This window comes from Amphiprion ocellaris, chromosome 15 (assembly GCF_022539595.1).
Source record: "Amphiprion ocellaris isolate individual 3 ecotype Okinawa chromosome 15, ASM2253959v1, whole genome shotgun sequence".
In the NCBI taxonomy this organism is placed as follows: Eukaryota; Metazoa; Chordata; class Actinopteri; family Pomacentridae; genus Amphiprion; species Amphiprion ocellaris.
The window spans coordinates 703,235-726,447 of NC_072780.1; the positions used below are offsets into that span (position 1 = coordinate 703,235).

The window sequence follows — 23,213 nt, forward strand, 5'->3', positions numbered from 1 at the left end:
GGAGAAATGCAAGGGGTGGACTCACTTTTGTGAGATACTGTAAGTCTCTAGTGCTGATACGGCGACAAAACAAGGATTAAACTACAAAGACTAGAGTTTGACTGTCATTATGAAACCCCCATGTTGGTCACAATCCTGTTCGGCTGGACGGGCTTCACTGAATAAAACTTTTTTTGTGTGTTTTGTGCTATGTAAAGTTTGCGTTGGAATCTGCACACTCCCGCTGTTGTAGGGGATGTGCATCGCATCAATGTCACATCCTGTGGACTTAACTAGAAAATTTACATAGAAATCAATCCACAGGCTGTTGGAGGTCATGGAGACAGTCGGGGAAGGTCTCATTTTTAAGTTACAAAACAGTTCATCCACATATTGGCTTTAAAAAAGTGATGACTGCATGCTAATGGCTTCACATTCTTGCACAAAGTACCTTTAAGTTTTAATTTGTAGCTTCATGTGAGGAGCTGGGATCCTGCACTCCACCACATGTTTAATGCTGATACAGCGGATCTATTTCTACCTAAATACCTGTTCTGTTGTAGCTTTGAAGACAGATAAAATAAGTCGCATAAATCTCTCTTTTTCTGCCTGTTTTTCAAAGAGAAACAGGAGGATATTTTATTGGTTTAAAAGTAAAAAAAAAGAACACAAATGTGCTGCCAAAGCTGTCTAGTAGATTGACTGAGGTAAAAACTGTCTTCTTGGCTAAATGAAGTGTGCAGCTGCAACAGGCCATTTGGCAGGCAGCACTTTCTCTGTCGTACACTGAGGTCTCAGATTCATTTCCGTGAGACCTTCTGCTTTGTTGTCAAACAGATTAGACAGAGCAGCACCAACATCGACACCGACGGCCGCTTAATCTTCCCAATGCAGAAGAATAGCCCGAGGAAAACGTAGTCGAGGCTCCGTGAGGACAACAGGAATGGAAACAAAAAACGCTAAACTTTCTGTTTTCATTTCAGTTGTCGATGAGGTAAAGTTTGGCTTCATTCAGAACTTGAATCTTTTAAAAGTTTAATTTATTTCTTTTGTATATAGCTAAAATTTTAACTAGGGTTGTTTTCTTCTCATCGACTTTCTTTTTCCATTAGTGTGAATCGCAACTGCAAATTCATGAAGTAGACTATTACAATCCTAATTAACTGTAGCTGATTAATTTCTTTTTATTACAAAATTGATTACTAAAGTTAACAAACAAACATGGCCTTTTCAAGATACTAAGAGCTTTGTGGTTTTATTAATAGCTAAAGCTCTTTCTACGTGTCTATAAATGACATCTAAGGTCATGCAGCAGAAGGCCTCACCTTTTATATCTGATAGTCTTTTGTTTTTGTTCGACTCCACTGCAGAGTTTGGATACGTGCACAAACAGAAATGACCTTTTTCTCAAAGGTCAGTAGCTTCACACATACTGTACCAAATCTCAGAAGCTCCGAGCTGCACAATCTAACAAGCAAACATTACACGGCAGCCTCTGACAACACCGTGTAATACATATTCACACTTGGAACCAGATTAATTACCAAGTACAAAGCATGAGCAAGAATCAGCATCCTTCACCTCCCTGTTTTCCCAACTTTCCCCCCACTGGTAGTGAAACCAGTCACATAATCACACAAACGCATCCAACGCTGACTTTGGTAGCCTAATTATAAGTCGATAAATTCATAGAAAATTTTTCTGCAACATTTTTGAGTACTAGTACCAGCTGCCTCAACACTGGCTGATTTCAGCATTTCAGTTGTATGTTGGTAAACTGAAAGGCAGACAAATATACATTCTTTACTATTTTCTGACATTTTTATGTGGCAGGAGACATTATATTTTGGTTATTCCATCAATCTGTTCATCCCATTCTTGTTACCACGTTTCTCTTGAGTAATTGTCTTCAAATTTGCCACAAACGTCAACTTGGACTCCAAGCTGAAATGATTTGATGAAAGGTGAATGTCATTGTGACCTCACAAGATCTGTCTTTGGTCATTACTCAAGAATTAAGGCAAAAAATATGAAAAAAAATCACACAGATGTCTAACAGGAGAAAATGATGAAGTGACGGCATTTTATATCCGAAATTTATATATTTTTTTCCAAAAACACTTCTGCATGTTATTAAAAGCCATTCCTCAGGAACAGGAGGGACGGATGTAAATGGCAACTGGACTGATTGGTGGAGGTGTTCAACTGCAAGGCAGTCATGATTAATAAAGAAAATAATCAGTCAATGGCAAAGATAACTCGTAGTTGCAGCTCAACAAACTTTAAAAGCCCAAGACAAACAGAGACAGATACATCAATGTTAGAGTATTTGCTCCACTAACAAAAAAATCCCAGAAAATATTAACACAGAAGTAGCTGTGATCAGAGAATCATGACTTTTTTCTTAAACAATTCCTCAAAATGACAAACTGATCACCAAAATTAGGGATGTCGCACTTAACATCCGTGCTAATCGAGATTACGAAGCCTCAAATTTGATGTCTGCTGTCAAATAATTTTGTTAATATATGCAGCATTATCAACCAGTAACTAATACTGATTACTTTATACTCATGTTTTAAACCACGGAGAGATGTTATGGGTCACAGAGATGGCTGTTCCATATGCATCTGGGCTATCACAATGCCATTCTAGCTGCTCCCAGCTTGATTCAACATAGAAGTGCTGGTCTGATGTCGTTAAGTGTCACAAACGACTTTGTCATGGTGTCCCTTTACTAGATAAACCCCCCACAATGCTTTCTGCTTGTCAACAACTGCCTACTCTAATCTTCTACAGTATTAAACAATAAGAGGCTCAACATGGTAGCACAACCAGGTACTATCTGGAAAGTGTTCCAGGGTGTAGGCAGACTTTAAAATTATTAAAAGGCTTGGATCAGATTGGGGCAAAAAAAAAAAATAATCAGGATATGGCAAACCAAAATAGGTGATGATAAATTCAGGAACTGACAACTAATCAATTAATGTTTCGATTGCAGTCCATGTACTAAGTAACACCGCTTATAGTAAATTGTAGATAATACTTTTACAGTAATATTGATCAAGTAATTGAGTACATCCCAACGCTGACTGAGGCTCATTAGAATGGGTAATAGTAATGAGTGGGTTTGTGTTAGACTAGGGTTGAACTCATTATTAATAGACTGACAGAAGACCTCTGGGAAATGTAGTGAAGAACGCTGATTAGTTGTTGAAAAGGTTTAACGTTACAGACACTAAAAAAGAAGTCCTGTAGAGTTTGAGTGTTAATGGTCATTAGGTCATCCAACACTGACTGACACTAATGACTAAAGCCAGCTGCACTCCCTCCAGGTGCTGCACAGAACTCTGGGTAAATGTCCATCAAATGGCACTGATACTGCCAGCTATTTGGACAGCTGTGGTTGTGTCACAGGACAGTGCTGTGGGCAGTGTTTGAGTGAAGGCTGAGGACTACTTCACACTCTTATATAGTCTCCTCTTGTGTAACTGTTTGGTCTCTTTTCTTATATCAGACCTGCAAACCTGCATTTTAGCCACATAGCTCCTGAATATTCGTCATGTGACGGTCACTAATTGGCTTCATGGTTGCACCTTTTGTTTTTTAACAAACCAAATATTTAACGAGACACGTAGCACAAAGTGATTTGGATGAAATATGATTTTGAGCTGAGATGTGGTTACTTTTCAGACTGAACTGTACGTCATACATGATTATTTCAAGAACCACTAGAAACTTGAAAATCTTGTTTATGGTATTTATAATAGAAAACAAGCCAGCAGAACCAGGCTCAGGGTGGATGGCCAAATGCCTCAACTGGTTGGGGTGAGGGTAAAGGGGAGAGAGAAAAGGATGACAAATCAGGAAGGTAGCTTTAAACAAGATTTTAAAGCCATCTGTGTTTTCATAAAACTGTCAAGCAAATTTGAAGCAAAAAAAAACAACAAAAAGCAAATCAGGCTTGTTTCCACTAAACCGCGAACTATAAGCTGTTACTCATGGATGTACTAAACAGCAGAAGAAGCTGAAACCAGCCGTTCACCAACTGCTAAAAAAACTTAGATGAAGTGAAAACCAAACTTTGCCCATCTATCGGAGAGGACCTGCAGGAATAGTTTTCAATCAGGATTTAATCAGCAATCAGGATTCTCTGATGTCTAGGGCTAGACTCGAATATCCGAATATTCAGCTATTGTGGTGGTATCCGAATATTAATTTTGAGATCCGAATACTCGGACCAGCCCTACTAATATCAGCTGCTATTGGCCATGTTTCACGATGTCTTTCATGAGTCTCAGTTTGATCAGTCATTTGACCTAAATGGTCATTACATCACTCAAAAAATGTGTTTTCATCTCCAACAAATTAGCTCTTTGTAGAAAAAAAAAAACACCTTCAGCAGACGAATCTGGGGAGGTTTTCTGATTTTTGTCGTTTCCAAAAACTTTTTCTCATGTGACGCGTCAAAATGTGCAGAAGAACACATTACAGAAACATGGCTGCTGACAGATTAGTCTTTGTGGTTGGTGTTAAGTAGAATCAACCTAAAGCTACGTGTCCACTAGATCCGGCAAATTCCCACATCCCATTCATTGTCTATGTGAAACACACCGCGTTGCATGCTGGTCTGGTTGCAGTGCGTCTCCCCGCAGCTCATTTGCATAAACTAGACTCGACTTCTACTTTATGCAATTTCGATGCGGCGTGCGGCGGTCAAACGCATCGTGAAACTTTCGTCAAACATCTAAACCAGCCGTCGGTGAACTAAAACCAGGACAGATTCAGCTGCTGCACAGATTATTTCTCGCCTCAAATGCTTTCAGAAATACTTTTCGCTGAACTGTTTTTGTAATAGTTTGCGACCGAGCCACCATGTTGGTCCGGCTTTAAATCCAGGAGCAGAAAGCTCCCGAGTCGATGCGTTCGTCCAATCAGGGGCAGGATAGTTAGAGAAGAAGGAAGCCTCAAGGACACGCCCACCAAGCGGGAGATTTTCAGATACAGCGCATTTCCATGTGGGAAAAACGCATCTCGTGGACACGTAGCCTGACTGATAAACTGATGTTTGTATATTTTGCCTCACAATCAGCGCTGACTGGAATTAGTCTTTTCCATTCAGATGACATCGCTGCCCTTTCCTCCTCCTCCTCCTCCTCCTCCTCCTCCTCCTCTCGCTCTTCTTCTGTTCCTCCTGTTTGTCTTATCTCTCCAGCTCTTGCTTTATCTTATTTTCCCTGCAGCCCTCGCTGCTCGCTCCTCGAGAGAGGGCGGCTCTGAGCTCCGATCAATGTCTCGCCTTTTTCCTCCTCAATATTTTTCCCCCTCTCTGGTTTTCTGAGAGCCTTCAGCTTCCCTTGGTGCCACTCTTGCCCTCTCCTTCCTCCCCTGTGGCTCCAGCAGGGAGCTCCATCAGCTCTGTGGTGTGTGTGTGTGTGTGTGTGTGTGTGTGTGTGTGTGTGTGTGTGTGTGTGTGTGTGTGTGTGTGTGTGAGTTTGTATGTGCTTCCATGTGTGTGGGTGTGTTGTGCAAAGTAAATGTCCTCCAGGATCCCCTGGGCTGCATCTCAAATGTAGTCACAGGGAGCAGAGTCATGACTAAGACTGCATGCCTTTCATTAACACTGAGAGGCAGGGAGGGAGCAGGAGCTCATCTAGCAAAGTTGAAGAAGTCGGCTGAACTGGCTGCTCTGGTAGAAATGTTGTCCTTCCTCAAGTGCTGGGTCAGGAAAGGAAAACTTATTAAGAAGCGCGCTTGTATTATGTGGATGTAATAAATATGCAGCCGCAGATCAACTCAGACGTTCAGGAATTGTTTAGCTGTGAAGTGAGTTCAACTTTGGTTCCAAAATAACAGACGTCTTTATAAATTCTGATTACATAATTCCTGTGAAAGACATACGACTGATGAAGTGATGTTCTCACATCCTCAGTCTAATTTTATCGTTCAATCCAGGAGTCATTTGTGATTTATTTTCTGCTGCATAAACTCACTCCTTGTCCAGTTTCTGTTCTCCTGTGTTACCCAGACTGCACTTTAAAGAATCTACACTCATCATCTAAACACTTAGTTAAAGAGCACATATTATGCTTATTTACAGGTTCATTATTATCTTGTTGGGCTCTGCTAGAGTATGTCTACATGCTTTAATGTTTAATACTGGACATTTCTGCAGTGCTTCTTCTCACTCTCTGTCTGAAATGCTTCAATTTAGCTCCTGTGTCTTTAAGGGCCCCTCTTTAAAAACCAATTCGGCTCTGACGGGTCAAGACTAAAGCAAGGAAACTTTGGTTAGTAACCCTAGATTACTGAATACAAGCAGAGACAGAACCAGCTTTAGTTTGGCAATTGCTCACTCTTGGATGTGCAAACTAGCTGCAAGGCAGGCACTATGCAAATAGTTACATGATGACATAGATGAGTAATGGAAGAAAAGCATGTATATGGAATGAGGAGTTTCAGGCAGCTAAAAAGAAGTACAAAAACCTTTTTAGTGTGAAATTTTGGCTCTGAAATTTGGCAGTCCTTTTAGATACACAAAAAACAGCCACAGAATACACTGAAAGAAAAACGGCAGATTATGGACTCTTTAATACAGAATTCCACCTTTGTATAGATTATTTTAAAACTATTTGTATCTTATTTTTGTCACTGCTGGTCACTCCTACGCTGTCTACTGTCCTGCTGTGTGTTGGAAGGCAATTACCAGCACCCAGTTGAGTATAAATATGCATAACCTGGTCATTCAGTGGCTTTAACAAAATAAAATGTGATCCAGGAAGTCCCATAGCAGTTTGTTTCTGAAATCACAGCGAAATGGGAGTATAGAGCGAATTCAGCTTTAGGTTTAGTTATGAGTGACTTTTATCAATTAGTTAAATGTGAATAGATCCCCTAACCCTGTGAACCATAAAACCTGCTGGCGAGGTTGAAAGGCATGTTGTGTTTAAAAAATAATTCTCAATAATCAAAGGCAGAAACTGGAAAGAATTGTCTGATTTTAAAATTCTCCATGGTCCCTGAACCACTCATTTGAATTTCCCTCGGGATTAATAAAGTATCCATCCATCCATCCATCCATCCATCCATCCATCCATCCATTTGTGACATTTCACTTCTGTCTGGAAAATTAACTAAATCTCAGCAACAGTCACACGACAAAAATTGTGTTACTTCTCGGTTGAACTGCAAGCTGTGTTTGGAGGAGACAGGTAAGGAAACGGACAAAAATTGTTAGTAGTAAAATAGTATGTCTCTCTCTCTAGAGAGAGACATACTATTTTACTTACTACTACTAAGGAAACGGACAAAAATTGTTAGTAGTAAAATAGTATGTCTCTCTCTCTAGAGAGAGACATACTATTTTACTTACTACTACTAAGGAAACGGACAAAAATTGTTAGTAGTAAAATAGTATGTAGAGAGGAAAAATGTGACGAGAGCAAAACAGATAGAGGTGGGAGGTGAATGGAAGATACTGATAAACTGTTTAGTTGTTAAGGTATGAGAACCTGTTGGAGAACAACAGAAAAACGGCGTAAAGTCCATAGAAAAGTGAAATAATAAAAAAAAAAAAAAAAACACTCAGCTCATCTTGTATTCTGGTCTGGTTTCTGGTCCTGTGGGTGTATAAATTGTTCTCTGTTCATCCTCTGCGATGACAGATTTGTGTGTTATTGATGTTGGCGACTGCAGAGAGAGGCTGACGTTTACTGTGGCTGATGTCTGAAACATTTCCTCATTTCAGAAACCCTCTGAAGCTTTACCCAGAAGGAGTCCCCATGAGGAGACTATCACAACAGAGTGGACCAGCCTGATGAAATAAAGCTGAAATGAAAATGAAAATACACTGCATCAGGGCCGAGCAAACTCACTGCTATCTGTCATGTAATGGGCGTTTATTCCTGATCAACAAGAGGAATGAAGTGTGGGAAGAAGAGTTGTCAGTCACCTTAGATGAAGAAACATGGGACTCCATCTGGGTTAATGCAAAAAAGATTTCAATATGCACCCGGGCAAGAGCAACACAACTTAAAATTATACACAGATTACATGTATCTCCTCACTAAAGGCATCTCTTTAATCACTCTCTCTCCCCTCTGTGTAAAACTAATGTGGTCTTGTCATAAAATTCAACAATATTGGACTGAAATTATCTGGGAAATTAAAAGTATTCTTCACATTAATATAGACATGGACCCTGTGTCTCTGATCCTGGGACTTCCAAGTAAACATGCAAGAACATCAACCAGCAACAGACTTTATAATATTTTAACATTTGCAGCCAGAAAAAATATTCTTTTGCAGTGGATCAGTGACAAGGACCCCTCTGTAAGCGGATGGCAAAAGATTATTTCTGAACTGATCCCTCTAGAATATCTCACCAGCATCATGCATTCTAGTGTGGACCATTTCTTCAGAGTGTGGCACCCATACTTGAACTATATCAGGCTTGACCTTTCCTCCACCCTTCTAAAAGGAATCTTGTACAACTGAAATCATTTTCATAATGTGGAATCCACCACCTCCTATAAATTTTGTATCCATTATTCCCGCAAGTCAGAGTTGTACTGCACTTTTATTTTATTTATTTTTTGTTTGTTTTTGTTTGCGTCTGTTGCAGACATTGTTCTGTATTAAAATGTAAAAACTGCAATAAAAACAATGAGAAAAAAACAAAAACAAAAAAAACAAGAGGAATGAAATCCATCTGAATGACTGTTTCTACAATACTCATTCACCCTTTGGCAGGTTTAAAAGGCATGTTATCCTTACAAAATCGCCAAAATGACACGATTTATCAATTTGTTAACCAAGTTTGCAAAAGTCCTTTAAGTAATCATCCGTAACCTGCCACTCCAACAGAAAAAAATGAACAAATATAAGTTTAAAATTGTGATAATTCATCAAAATCATTTTATTTTACGCGTCTCATTAAAATTTGGCCAAAAATTAATTTTTTTCTATAAAGAGATTCCGTTAAAAGCAAAAAAATTGGTGCTCCTCCCTGCATACGTGCAGCCATTGATGACTCAGCTGCAACCAACAGCAGCATGACAAAAATTCTGGGATGTCTCAGTTGTACTGCAGGCTGTGCTTTCACAGAGCAGAGACGAGTATTGAAACTAATTAAGAATATTGGCAGTAAAACATCTATAATGTGATTTAATGTGCATTAAATTTTTGTGAAACAACTAATCACAGAATTTCAGTTTCCTGTCATTCTGCATTGTCTGCAGAGTCACTACATTTTTTTTCCTTGTGATTGGAACATGGATGGACACTTGGAAAAATATCCAACATGTTTACTCCGGGATTTTTAAAAAAAATTTTTGTGAAATAAATCGTCAACTTTTTTCATGACATATGTTATTCTTATTGTCTTACACTGCACAAACCCCATCTTTTAACTATCTTCTCATAATCATAGCAGTGCTGCTTAGAGGTAGATTATTACTTTATTATGCAGTGAAAAATGAGGCCACAGTGAGTCAAAAACAGGAAGAAATGCATCAGGTTCAGAAGGTTAAATTATATCTTCAGCTGTTTGTAAAATGTTCAACAATGTGTTTAAAGATGTTATTCTGTCTTTAGACACTTTCTTAACACAATAAACAGTTTGGAAGATTTTTTCTTTTCAAGCAGAAGCCAGTAGCTTCTTCTTCAACTTGTACAAATCGATTCCTTGAAGCGACTCTGGCTCAGAGCTGTCACTTTTCTTTGTCCATTGAGATAAAGCACAACATCTCCAAAGTGCATCTTCCACCGCTCAACAATAGTGAAAAATGCCTCCTCCCACCACCTCTGGCCTTTGCCCAGAAGGGTTTTATTGATATTGATTTGGATGGAAAGCTTAGGTGTCCATTGAAGGCCGAGGTATATTTAGATGCTGTCGATGAGCAGCTCTCCCTTCAGCAGGATGGGATCTGGCAGAGAGCACAAAATCAATCCGAACAGCATCGACATGGATGTTGGGCCATATGTTGAGAATACAATACATAAGAAATATCGGCCGGCAGTGCAAAGTAGACTGATAAGTGAGTCCAAACTGCCGTATTGATTTCAGCTGTTTAATCCACTTCGTCAAAGAGATGAAGGAGAGGTGACGGGCTGAAGGAGGATTTTAAGATTTGGACAACGGACTGTTCTAATGACGAGTGTCGAAATCTCAGGGTTACTGCTGCTTGAAACAATTTCGGAGTGATATTCAACAACTTATGCAATTTTCCCCACAAGCACTCTCATCCTGACGCATGTTATTCGTAACTGAAGTTGGACTAATTTCGCTGCACTCGACTTGAAGTATTTTACTTCTTCTGCAGCCTTCTGGAAGCAGCCGGAGCTGTGAAGAGGTGACAAAGCGATTTTTATCTCCGTTCTTCATTCCACAAGATATTCGAGATGTGGGTTATAATTTGTGTTAACAAGGGGGAGGCCTCTCCTTTCATTGCCACTTAAATCTAATATCCTTCAACATTCCAGGCATCGCTGACTCATACAGGTCGTGGCCCCCTGTGCCACGGCATAGCGTGGATAATTAATCTAATTTTAGCGCCAGCTCTCACTGTTACACTGGACAGAGATTTTAATTTCACTCCTTCTAATGCTGCGACAAAAGATGGTGCTTCCAAGAAACAAGAAAGCAGCGGTGTCGTCTGATTCGTTATGATCCATGAGACAAGACTTAAGAGTCATATCCTGGTTTTGTTTATGTTCAGGATGTGACGTTTCCATGAAACACGCTGTGACAAACTGAGTCAGAGACTGAGAGAAGGTGAGAGTCCAGTCAGTGGAAAAGAAATATATTTTAAATAATTAAAAATATTTGAAAATATTTGCAAGAATTTTCTTGCCAAATTTGGGGTGTTTTTTTTTTTTGTTTTTTTTTTTTAAATAAAACTTTTAAGGGAAACTTTTCAGGAATTATTAGAATTTTCTTCCTGAAGGTTTTGCAAATTTTCAGAAATTTGGGGATGTATTTGCTGAATTTTCTGATTTTTTTTTTAGACAAGGAAACAATATTTTTTGCCCCTAAATGAGGACAACAGGAGGGTTAATAACAATTTGAACTATCGATTCATCATCATTTTAAATTCATGGATCTTTTTGGTTTTGGACTGTTGATTTTAGGACAAAAGGTGGAATCTGACAACATTTCTGTGAACTTTGGGAAACTGTAAAAGGTATTTTCATTCTTTTTCAACATTTTATCAGATATTTAACAGATTAATCAAAAACAGTGGCTACTTTTTGCCCTGAATTCATGTATATGGGAGATGTGCACTTAGTTCCTTTCTAAAGCACGTTTAAAAACAACAAATGTTCACCAAAGTAAGATTAGAAATAGAAACAGAACTGATTAAAAAAAAAACAGACATAAAGAATGGGGAAATTAGATAATTATTAAGACCATCTGGACAAAATCAGAACACAGCAAATAAAAGACAGAATCTGGTCAGGCGTGCCTGTGAATATTTTACTACTTGTTCCTAATTTGTTTCCACGCTTCTCTCCTCGCTGAACAGTTTTTTTTTCAGCCAAAAACTCCATGAATTTTTGTCATGTAGTTGTTGGTAGTTATGGCTTCATTGCTGCGTTAACGGGCTCAAAATTTTTTATCTTTTACAGACTCTAATTACACAAAACTAGAGATCGACCGATATGGGTTTTTCAGGACCGATACCGATTATTAGTAGTTAGAGGAGGCCGATAACCGATTTTTGGAGCCGATATTCATTTGCAGTAAAAGTGTAAAAATTAGCGTGAAAAAAATTGAATAATGCAAACACTGAACTTCGTTTAAATGCCTAAAGCATGTTTATTTAATCAAACAAACAGAAAATAATAGCTCCAGAAGTGCATGGATTTCCTACACTCAGAAGCATCTCTTATAAAGTTGAATAAAAGCTTAAATAAATACCTCCCTGAAATTTTTCCACAGTAAATAAAGTAAAATTTAAATATAACTATAATGACTTATCTTTGCTTTAACCCTTAGGAATCTGGGGGGACAATTTGACTGAGGTCCATTTTTGACCTGTACCTTTATATTTCACCTTAAAAATTGTTGATCTTGCTTTGCTTGGTGTCCTTTTTTCAGCACAACCTCACCTATATGATTCTACAATTATTTATACATTTTTGATATAATGTATGAACACACTTGACCTAAAATTGCTGAAAAAATACAAAGTCTGAGTAGGAAAAGGTTAGTTTTTTTTACTGTGTACACCATAAACATGTGTAAAGAATCTTTTCAGACCTTAGAATGCAAATATAAATTGTATATGTCATAAAATAATGTGCAAATTCAGCAGTCAACACAGTTATATACCACTATTTGCACTAAAATGCAGGAATTTTTTAGGCACTTTGGCACAACTATTTACAAAATCATCAGGAGTCACAATAAAATTTTACATAAATGAATTTGTGCCACTCCAAAAAAACTTTTTCTGTCCACCACAGTCTCTACAATGGCAAAAACAATAGGAAAGGGGCTTTATGGATCAGTGGGTAGAGTGGCCGTCTTGTAACTGGAGGGTTGCCAGTTTGATCCTGGCCTGAAGAGCTCATGTTGAGGTCTCCCTGAGCAAGACACTAAACCCTTAACTGCTCCTGATGGGTTGTGGTTAATGCCTTGCATGGCAGCTTCTACCATCAGAGTGTGAATGGGTGAATGTGATGTATAATGTAAAGCGCTTTGGGTATCGTTTCAGGTACAGTAAAGCGCTATATAAATACAGACCATTTACCATTTAGGACCATGTGGAGAATCTGGAGTCCTGGTGTTCTCCATTGCTAGAATAAGTTTATTATTATTATTATTATTATTATTATTATTATTATTTTAAATAAAATGATAGAAAGTTCCAAATCCGCACTTTGGCCATCTCTCCTCTGTGTATTTCTTAAATATTCCACTCTCTTACTAGTACCACAGAGACGCTGTGACTGGGATCATGCCTGTGCAGACGCTCTCATCCCCCAGGTGTTTCCAGCAGGGAGTCTCAGAGCTGCTTGTTTTTCACACGTCACTCCCTAAGAGTTGCAAAACTCTCCCTGATGTTTCTGATTGTTTTTGTGTCGGCTACAGAAGGCTTCAAAGAATCTCCCGTTTAGCCGTTCACCATACGTCTAAAGTTCGCTCAAAAGTACAGCGTTTATTATTGATCATAACTCTGGTTTTACTTGGTCGATCAACACTATTCAAAAACTGGTAGAAAGTTCAAAATCCGCACTTTTGACACACGTTTAAAGGGAGACTCGTCGACGCTTCATCTTCCTGCTTCGTTCGATTACGCAGAGGATTAAGTAATTCACAGACATGTCGGAAGGTAATAGGAGTTAGCAGAGCTGCCGCTAATGTTTACTCCGCTCTTATGTTATTCTGCTGCTCACTGTAACGTTAGTAGTAGTTGTGAGATCTAGAGCACTGGGATGTTTATTACAATTTCGGAAGAGTTTTCTGCATTTACCTTCGACACGTGTTTTCTCTCTGGAGCTTCTCACACGAGAAAACGTTCCCTCTCTGCTGTGTGTGTGTGTGTGTGTGTGTGTGTGTGTGTGTGTGTGTGTGTGTGTGTGTGAGGACAGCTACTGCTTCAGAGGCTCTGCCACTGAAGCTTAACCAATCAGAGCGCGGGGTGGATAGTGCTGGAGACAGAAAGCAGGAGAGAGAGACGCGGCTGCATCTGAGCCGAAATAACTCAGGTTGAAATTGATTTCTTCATATCGGCCCGTCGGATTAAAAAAAGGCCGATGCCGATATACGTCAAATGTCCAAATATCGGCACCGATAATCGGCCCGACCGATAATCGGTCGATCTCTACACAAAACAGTTCATTCTTGGAGAAATGTTAAATGTAAAAGGGATTTTTGACAAAAAAAAATATGATTTTCAGCTCAGATTTGATTAAGTTTCCATATGGAACAGATGATATGTTCAAAGGCTGCTTGAAAATTGAAAAGCTGTTTCTGTTTTCACAGCATCAAGACAATACGCCTTTCAAACCCACCAGCAGGTTTAAAGAAGCACACTGCAGATCCACTCAGCAGAGCAGATATTCATTCAAATTCTGCAATTATGTGTCTTTTTTCTTATTATTATATTCCTGTCTTTCATCAGACGCAAAAATAACGTATTTGCATTATATTAGTCACTGATGCTCTAGAAAAATCGGCATCGGCCCCTGAAAAACCCCCATCAGTCAACCACCACGTTACCCAGTGCTGTCATATCAAAGAGGGAGAACATAAAAGGTGGAATGCAGCTGCAAGTAAGACAGAAAATGAGCTAATAGGTGAGCTTTTCCAGCCTTCAGGGCCCAGCATGAGTAGGTGAGCCACATTAGCTGACAGCTCTCCCAAGGCTCCTGCAGCATCGCAGGATCAACAAGGACAGCGGAAGAGATGCTGTTTATATCCCCGATTACATGATTTACAGCTCTGAAAGTTTGCTGTATGCGTGCGGGGTGTTTTCACCGCCTGATATCTGCATTAGTCATTACTTTAATGACTAAATCATCAAACATGGCCGAAAATGATCCCACTTCATTTAGAAAATGTTTGTGTGAACAGCCGCACACTGTATTCTGGATCTGGCTTCTTCATTTTAACTGCCACTAATGAAAGATACACAAGAAAAGAAGACACTCAAATGCAACCTTTCCCTGCACACAGCTGCTGTTGGGCTTCAGCACTCTGATTATGAACCAAAGGGTCAAACTGAGTCCAAGAGTCTCATAAAACAAACATATGGGTCAATATATAATTGAGGGACTTTTGAAGTCAATGGGATATATCTTGCATACATTTTTATTAAAAATTATCCCAAAGACACAAAAATTATCCAAAATGATGAGAAAAGATCCAAGCTGACATAAAACTTGTTGAAAATGACAAGAAAATTGTCCGAAATGACTTAAAAATTGTCCGGGTCAATATATAACTGAAGGACTTTTGAAGTCCATGGGATATATCTGCATACATTTTTATGAAAAGTAAAACTAATGTTTTTTTATGTGCATTATGATCTTGTCTTTACAAATTCCACAATTATTTATTATGGAAACAATCACTTATTAATAAAAATGACTGGATATCACTAAAATGCCAACTAAATAACCGTCCCAATTTAATAACAACCACCTTCTAATGAGCTAAACAATAATAAAATGAGCTGATTCAGAAATAGCTTGGATTGTTTTGTTTTTATTAAATTGAGATAATCATGACAGATATTTCTTTTTGGCAATATATCAAATTATATATGGAAAATAACAAATTTTATCTGTGTCCCAGAAATCACTTCCAGCTAAGTTCCCCATTACAAAAACATGTGATCATAATGAACATAAAAAACATTATTTTCTGTTTACTTTTAATAAAAATGTATGCAAGATATATCCCATGGACGTCAAAAGTCCCTCAGTTATATACTGACCCATCTGTTATTTGCACTTAAAGAAAACCAACTGTTCCTACTCCAATTTCTTCTCTGACTTTTCCTACATTGTTTGAGAATACACTCAGTGACCTCACATTCCAAATCTAAATCCATTTATCGTCTGAGCCACTGCTGATACCGAGCCATTATATCTCCACCGCTAACACACACACACACACACACACACACACACACACACACACACACACACACACACACACACACACACACAGCTCTAATCCTGGTGTCATTTTCCCCAGACTGTGTTGAATTATCCGTCTATCTACAACATCTACAGCCACCCATTTATATTAGGAGCTCGATGACAGAAAAGCAATGTCTTCATGTGCAGTAGTACGCGGCCCGAGGCTTTTCATTCACCACGTAGTGCAGCATTAAATATCTGCCATCCTATAAAATACGTGGAACAGATGTTGGAGATAAAACAAGCGCATGTTCTCACAATCTTGGTCCAAACTCAAACAAAAACTGGATGAAACACAGGCAGCTAGTTTTATGCGACGGTTCTCGGTGTTTGTTTTTTGTGCTGCATCACACAATAAAATGAGTGCAAAAAATAAACGGAAAGCTGAAACATTCCCACAACATTAAGTAACATCACCTACAAGTTCTAATAATATTAACATAATACGTTTTTATCTAATATTCAAAGAATGCTTTAGGGATATTTATCATTTCCAGCAATCTTCCTGTGAGGTTAAAAGTGAACTTTAGCTGCAACATTCAGAGGATGTTTGGAGGATAAATACTGGAATCATGTGTTCATAAAACATACATAAAACATAAAGGCATGATTAATTGTGATCACCATCTTTACTATCATTCGAGCCATAATCTTGCAGCTTTAGTCGGCTGTATGGAAATATTTCTGCTACTGTTGACCAAAAACAGACACTCTGTTGGAAGCGTGTGCTACAGTTTGTTGCAACACAATTATTTGTTGGATCATTGAAATCAGAACAACAAAGCTCTGTATGATGAGTACAAAGCCAGATCTGAATGCCATCCAAAGCAAAAAATATATTTTGGATGCTTTTGCTAGTGCTACAGAATATGAGAAATGTTCTAAATCATTTTTTTCCTGCTTGTTTCATGAATTATTTGTCATTTCTGATGCAGATGAACTCATCTACAGAATCTCCCCAGTTATTCTAGATTCATTCTTCTGCAAAACAGAAGTCATTTGGGGAAAATTCCTGCGACATCACAGAAAAACTACACATTGCATTTTCATTTAATCCAACATCAGCTGCCCTGCAGTTAACATGAACATGGATGGAGATACAGGAATCATTTTCAGACCTGCAGCTTCATTTACTGCTGATGTCAGAGTCAAGGTCATCGTGTAATGCAGGCGTATGAGTCAGTTATCGACCAAGTCCTCTGATTCTGTTTTCTCTGCTTCACCAGAAAGCAGTAGCCTCTGGTTTTTTTATTTTAGTACCACTGAATTATTAAAGAAATACTCCTTTACACTGAATTAGAACTAGTAGAATGTCTTCCCCTTTCATCACCCTCAAATATTTCAGTCATCTCTGGCCTTCATGACTTGCTGTGGTTGAGTCCTGTGTGTGCCAAAGCTCGGCGTGGATGATTAATCTAATTTTAGCTCGGTGTGTGTGTGTGTGTGTGTGTGTGTGTGTGCGTGTGTGTGTGTGTGTGTGTGTGTGCGCGTGCGTGTGTGTGTGAGAGAGAGAGAGAGAAATACTGGACAGTGCTGTCATTTTCCCTCAGCGAACATGCTGAAGGCTGCATCACTGTGACATACTGTTATCTGCCTCTGCCACTGGATCTCCCTGCTCACCCTCTCCTATCACCAGCAGTTAAGACAAAGCAACTCCACGCTGATATTTTCTGACTTTTCTGAATGTTGCTCGATACCTGTAGCTACAGCTGATAATGAAATCATCTGAAATTCTCATTCTCTCTCTTCTCTGCTTGTCTTTGCCTCTCCAGCAGCGGATGCGGTGCCGGTACGGAAAGATGGGGATCAGGTAAAATGCTATTATCATATTTTTCTTTTTCAAAGTCTTCGGCACACCGCAATCAATTTTCCCATTTTGCTGAAAGCAGCTGTGACAGAATACAAAAGACACCAGAGCCGGCGTCCTCAGCTCTCCTTTTACATCTGAACACTCTTCAGACAGAAATGACAGCGTGACAGTGTCGGTTCTTGTCTCCTCGAATCTTTCAGAGGTGAGAAAGAAGCCGTTACTCACCCAGAACGGCCTCCTGCTGCTAAGCGGCCAGGTCTCAGCTTCGTGAAAGGTCGCTCAGATCTAAGCGATGAAAAAAAGAACAGATTCATGAGTGTGGAGAGGCCATTTTTCTGCTGGTTTTTGGTTTATTTTACAGTCACACAGTAACAGGACAATGACAGCTTTGTTGTTTTGTCTCCAGCACAAAGGAACTGAATGAAATTATTTTTCACATCGATGTCTCTTTTCAGGTGTTGGGATTCACTACTGCAAATGTGAAAAATGTTTTCTGGCTCCATAGGGAACTGTGGGAAAGATCCCCAAATGTGCTCAGTTGCCTCTGAAGACGACAAGATGGAAAATGTAAAAAATCTGACAGAAGTGAGCCTACTAGACCTTTGCTTTCAGCTAAAGCTCAAGGCTTCAAAAATAACACACTTGAATCTTCAGCCAGTTGGCAGCTGAGTTACACTTGACCCACATTCTGCTGATTCTACCTACAAATATTTCTGTTTTTGGTAACATGTTGACCTGTTTTCATATTCAAAAACACATTATGTTTCTCATACTGTACATTCTTGCAGCACTTCCATTTTATTTAATTTTAGCTACGGTCTCTTTAAAGACCCCCTCTGATTGGTCGGCTGTCCCGACAACAGCCAGGTAACGTTGGCTAGGAACCCCAGATCTGTGAGTATAAACAGAGAGTAGAAGCAACTCTAGTGAGGAACTAAATGTAAGTGGTTCATTCTTTGTTTGAGGCTTAACTAGCCTCTAGACAGACGTTATGCAAATGTGTTACGTGACGATGTAGATAAGTAACAGAATAAAAGCTTTTTCTTCGAATTAAGCATTTCAGGCAGGTGAAGAGCAACGTTTCTGTGGGAGAGAATAATTCCTTTTAGCACAAAAAAGCAGCTTTATAACATAATGAAGGAAAGGAGAAACACTACAGGCATAAAACAGGTTCTTTAAACTAAAAGTGAGCCTGACAATGGTGTAGTGACTACAGTGTTAAAGTGCCGTCATTCCGCTATAACCCTCCTAAACCCAAAACCTACCGGCGGTATGAAAGACATGTTGTCATTAAAAAAAAAAAAAAAATCACCAAAATGACACCATTTATCAGCCAGAAAGCATAAAGTTTTCAACTTTCAGACGGTCTTTGAACTACTCATCTGGAGCATGCCATTCAGTTGGAAAAATTTAACCAAATCTAACTTTGAAACAGCAATATTTCATCCATATCATACTATTCTACATGTCTCATTTAAAATAATAATAAAATAACCACATTCTGTAAAAAACAAACAAAAAAAATGGCAGATGACAGAAATTCTGTCTATCTTTCCTATGTTGGTAATACCTGTGGACACTCAAAAAAATGTTGCAGATGTTGTTTCTTGTAAATTAAATAATCAAAGAAATGTTTCTTTATGATTTATGATATTATACAAGAGTCTTACTGCACAGAATATACTGTTGGTTCTCTCTACTTCTAGTCATGGTTGTGCTGTTCCCATTGAGGTGCAGGACATTATTTTGAAATAAAAATGTGCCCACAGTGAGTGAAAATGACAGGGGCAGAAATAGCCAGAAATTGCTTGGGGTCTAGTGTCTTTTAGACTTTATTAATACATTGTCCGCCAGTTTTAGGTACTGAGACATGAGTGTTTCAAACGTACAGGAGTTTTTTTTTAATGCCCAAACAGTGAGATGTTTTCAGTGGCAAAACCTCAGTTCAACTGATTCTTTTTTTTACTGCGGAGGCCCTGACTGAAGGCAGAAACACCCCGGAATTCTGTCTGGCAGCATCTCCACAGATGCCTGAGAGTCACAGATTTCAAAGACAGTCACTGAAATATTGAATATATGTGTGTGAACATCCTGCTGTATAAGTGTGTTGCCTGTTCTTTCCTTATAAATCCATTGTTATTTGCTTTGTCTCAAAAATTCTAAACAGAAAGACATTAATTTCATGTTAATTTCTCACATAAAGCTTGCTTTAATAGCTAAGTTTTGGGTTTCTGTGCTCGAGGCCTTTCTGTGCTCTACAGTCTGTAGTTCAGATTAATTAGTGACTCTAAACAGGCGGAGGTGTGAATGGTCGTCTGTCTGCATGTGTCAGCTGTGTGAAAGCCAAGCAGCCTGTCCAGGATGTACCCTGTCGCTCACACATTGTTAGCAGGGAAAACCTCAGGACCCCTCGCATGATAAGCAGGTAAAAATAGTGAATAAGTGGATGTGTGCTTGTTAGCTTTGGCTCAGGGGAGCTGACGATGATGCATTCCATTTATACCTTATTTACTGTCAAGGTGACGACCCTCCACACTTTACCATCACAGTCACTGTTTTATGTGAAGTCCAATGTTCTGGAAGACAGAGGTCACACAATGAAAACCACTGTTGGAATTATTCTGCAAACAGAATATCTAGTTCATTTATTTAACCCTCCTGTTGTCCTCATTTACGAGCAGCAAAAAATAGTGTTCCTTCATCTGAAACAAATCAAAAAATTTGGCAAAAAAAATTCCCTAAATTTATAAAAAATTGCAAAATCTTCAGGAAGAAAATTCCAAAAATTCCTTAAAAGTTTTCCTTAAAAGTTTTATTTTTTATAAAAAAAAAATCCCCAAATTTGGGAAGAAATAAATAAGAAATGTAAATATTTTCAAAAAAATTTATAAAAAATCTTCCCAAAAAATCCTACAAATATCTAAGTTGATTCCATATATATCAGTAAAAATTTGTTTTTTAAGAACATTAGGAAAAAAATCAACCAAAATCCAGCAAATTTCGCTAGATTTTGGTTGATTTTTTTCCAGATGTTCTTAAAGAAACATTTATATTTTTAGTATTTCTTTATTTGCACCAAAAATGTTCAAAAATTTCCCAAAAATGTTGAAAATGTGGAAGTTTTCACTGTGAAAATATATTTTTTCCCCACATTTTCACACTTTAAAATGGGTCAATTTGACCTGCAGGACGGCACAACGGTTAAAAGTCAGAATACATCACATTAAACGACAGCGGTATGTAGCAGCGATAGACGAATGTTCAGTAGTTTCACTTAAATGCATCAGATAAAAACCACCATGAAAAGACACAATTTGATTGCTCTATATTTATAACAAACAAAGAAACCAACAAAAAAAATGTGAAAATTTGGCAGCAATGGTGCAAGAAAAAAAGGTTAAAAAACAGAAACAAAAAACAATCAGATATTGTAAAATAAATAAATTAAAGGCAAAAAAATAGTAAAATTAACAGCCAATAATTATAAAATTATATAAATTATGACTTAAAAAAATCGATTACAGTAAAACTTTCATGATCACACATTGTCGCAGAAAACTAATCTATTTGTATAAATACAGATTTTTGACGCTGCATTTTGTGCAGTTTTAGCTCGATAAAGATATGTAATTTAACAAAACAGGGAAAATCCGCAATAGTTAACAAAAATAATTGCCCTTTTTTTAAATCCTTGATATTTTACCTCAAATAACTGCAACATTTTTTGCTCATTTACATACAGTTAAAAATGATGTAATTTAAGAGTCAAACATGGTAAATAACCAATTACCATTTGTGAAAATACAGATTATTAATGTGATGTTATTCATAGTTTTGGCCAGGTCTTTTTTTTACTGTTAACTAGTAACTTAAACATTTGCTCCTGCAATTTTACTATTTATCTGTAATGTAAAAAAACAGGGCAAATCTGTGAAATAACAGTAAATTGTTCAAGAAATACAATTATAGTTTCAAGCAGTTTTAAAAAAGCTCTTTTTTTTTTTACAGCGTACACTAATAAATAATTCTTGTACTCATGTTGGTTTCTTGTTTTTCAAAATTCTGGATGACAAATGGTGTCATTTTGGCAATTTTCAAAAAACACAACGTACCTTTCAGAAAAGAGTATAGAGGGTTAAAGATCTGCTAAAACAGTGTTTGTTTTTTAGAAACCTGACTATTAATTTGAACAGCGGGATCGTTTGGCAGAAAATAAGTGTGTGGCGCTGCAGAAGCTCGTTGTAGTCTAACCTGCGTGCATCGCTGTGTGTGTGTTTGCCTGCATTCTGGTGACTGACTGGCTGGCTGGGTGTGAAGGTGTGTCGCTGCTGATAGTCTCTTACCGAGGCCACAGAGCTGCTCTCCCCAGGGCTCGGCCTATTACTGAGCCATGTATCACTTCTCAGCTGTGGACCCTGGAGAGAGAGAGAGAGCAGTAGAAAGAGTAAGAGAGACGGAGACAAAAACACAGACATCCATCTTATTGTTCTTCCATCAGGGACCGCTGCTTTCTTTGCTCTACTATTATTTTTTCCTCCTATGCCAGAGATGTCTGGGAGGCTACACCAAAGCTTTTAAATATCACTACACTAACACTACATTGATTACTAACAAGTAGAGGTAAGATAGAAATAGCCTGCAGCGTCTTATACCAGTTAGTCCTTTAAATTTCAGACATTTATCTTCAACCCTGTTTCTCTCTGCCTCATCTCTTAACATCCACTGTCCTGCCATCAACACAAACCCTTAACTGGGTCAATATATAATTGCAGGACTTTCTGTATCATAGTTGACATTTTTGCTGTTTTCAGGCCTAAAATCAACATACAACCAAACACTGCATGGCATTTTTACAGAAAGATTCTTCTAAATATTATATATATCATTCAGTAAAATTGAAATTGAAAGTTATTTCTAAAGATATTGCAGTAAACCTGTTGACTACTTTATATTAAATAAGTCAGAAAGCCTTGGAGTCTGGCCAGTCTTTTCTTCAGGAGGAAATGACATCATGTGGAGCAGGTCATGTGATTTGGAATTAACACACTTCCTGGAGAGTTGTTTGTGTAATGAGGAACTTAGTTCAAAGTAGGGCTGGGCGATATGGCCTAAAAAAAAATCTCAGATTTTTATACAAAAAATCCCGATTCACGATTTATCCGATTTTTTTTTACCCCCTACCTAATCTCTGCACGCCGGAGTCCAGTCTACTTTATGCAAATGAGCTGCAGTCCTCTCCAGGTAAACACACCGGATCACAGCTGGAAATGCGCTGCATGTGGGATACTGGTCCGGTTGGTGCGTTTCCAGCTGTGATCAGGTGTGTTTACCTGGAGAGGGCTGCAGCTCATTTGCATAATGTAGACTGGACTCCTACTTTGTGCAAATTGGATGCGGCGTGCAGAGATTCCAACTGTCCTCAAACTTCTAAACTAGGCGTCGGTGACCTAAAACAAGGACAGATTCAGCTGCTGCACAGATTATTTCTCGCTTCAAATGCTTTCAGAAATACTTTTCGCTGAAGTGTTTTTGAAATAAAAGGGAAAATTTGCGGCCGAGCCGCTGTGTTTATCCGACTTGTCTGCAGGACTGTCCAGCTGAAAGCTCGGTCATGTGACCACGTAGCAGCCTGCTGTTGCTCAGTGCTGTCATGTGACCATGTTGTGGTTCGCTAGTGACCGCCGTCCGTGAGATTATCAGATGTGGTGCGTTGCCGTGCGGGAAAATAGCATCTAGTGGACACGTGTCTTTAGATCTGCACCGCTCGCCG

The 23,213-nt window shown here is 38.5% G+C and overlaps 1 protein-coding gene and 1 long non-coding RNA gene across 9 annotated transcripts in view; one reads left to right on the forward strand and one right to left on the reverse strand.

The window, feature by feature from the left end:
- LOC129350674 (uncharacterized) overlaps positions 1-21,861 on the reverse strand; it is a 77,185-nt gene extending 55,324 nt beyond the window's left edge. For all 4 annotated transcript variants that reach the window (XR_008604149.1, XR_008604148.1, XR_008604151.1 and 1 more), the window contains exons 1-3: positions 21,787-21,861; positions 19,947-20,019; positions 17,669-17,728 (exon numbers count right to left, since the gene is read on the reverse strand). This is a non-coding gene — a long non-coding RNA (uncharacterized LOC129350674). The remainder of the gene's footprint in view (positions 1-17,668; positions 17,729-19,946; positions 20,020-21,786) is intronic.
- The window catches only part of LOC111568099 (involucrin-like), an 84,815-nt gene that overhangs the window by 25,313 nt on the left and 36,289 nt on the right, over positions 1-23,213 (forward strand). For all 5 annotated transcript variants that reach the window (XM_055017889.1, XM_055017890.1, XM_055017886.1 and 2 more), the window contains exon 2: positions 17,406-17,443. In XM_055017889.1, coding sequence (XP_054873864.1) covers positions 17,406-17,443 — 38 coding nt within the window. The remainder of the gene's footprint in view (positions 1-17,405; positions 17,444-23,213) is intronic.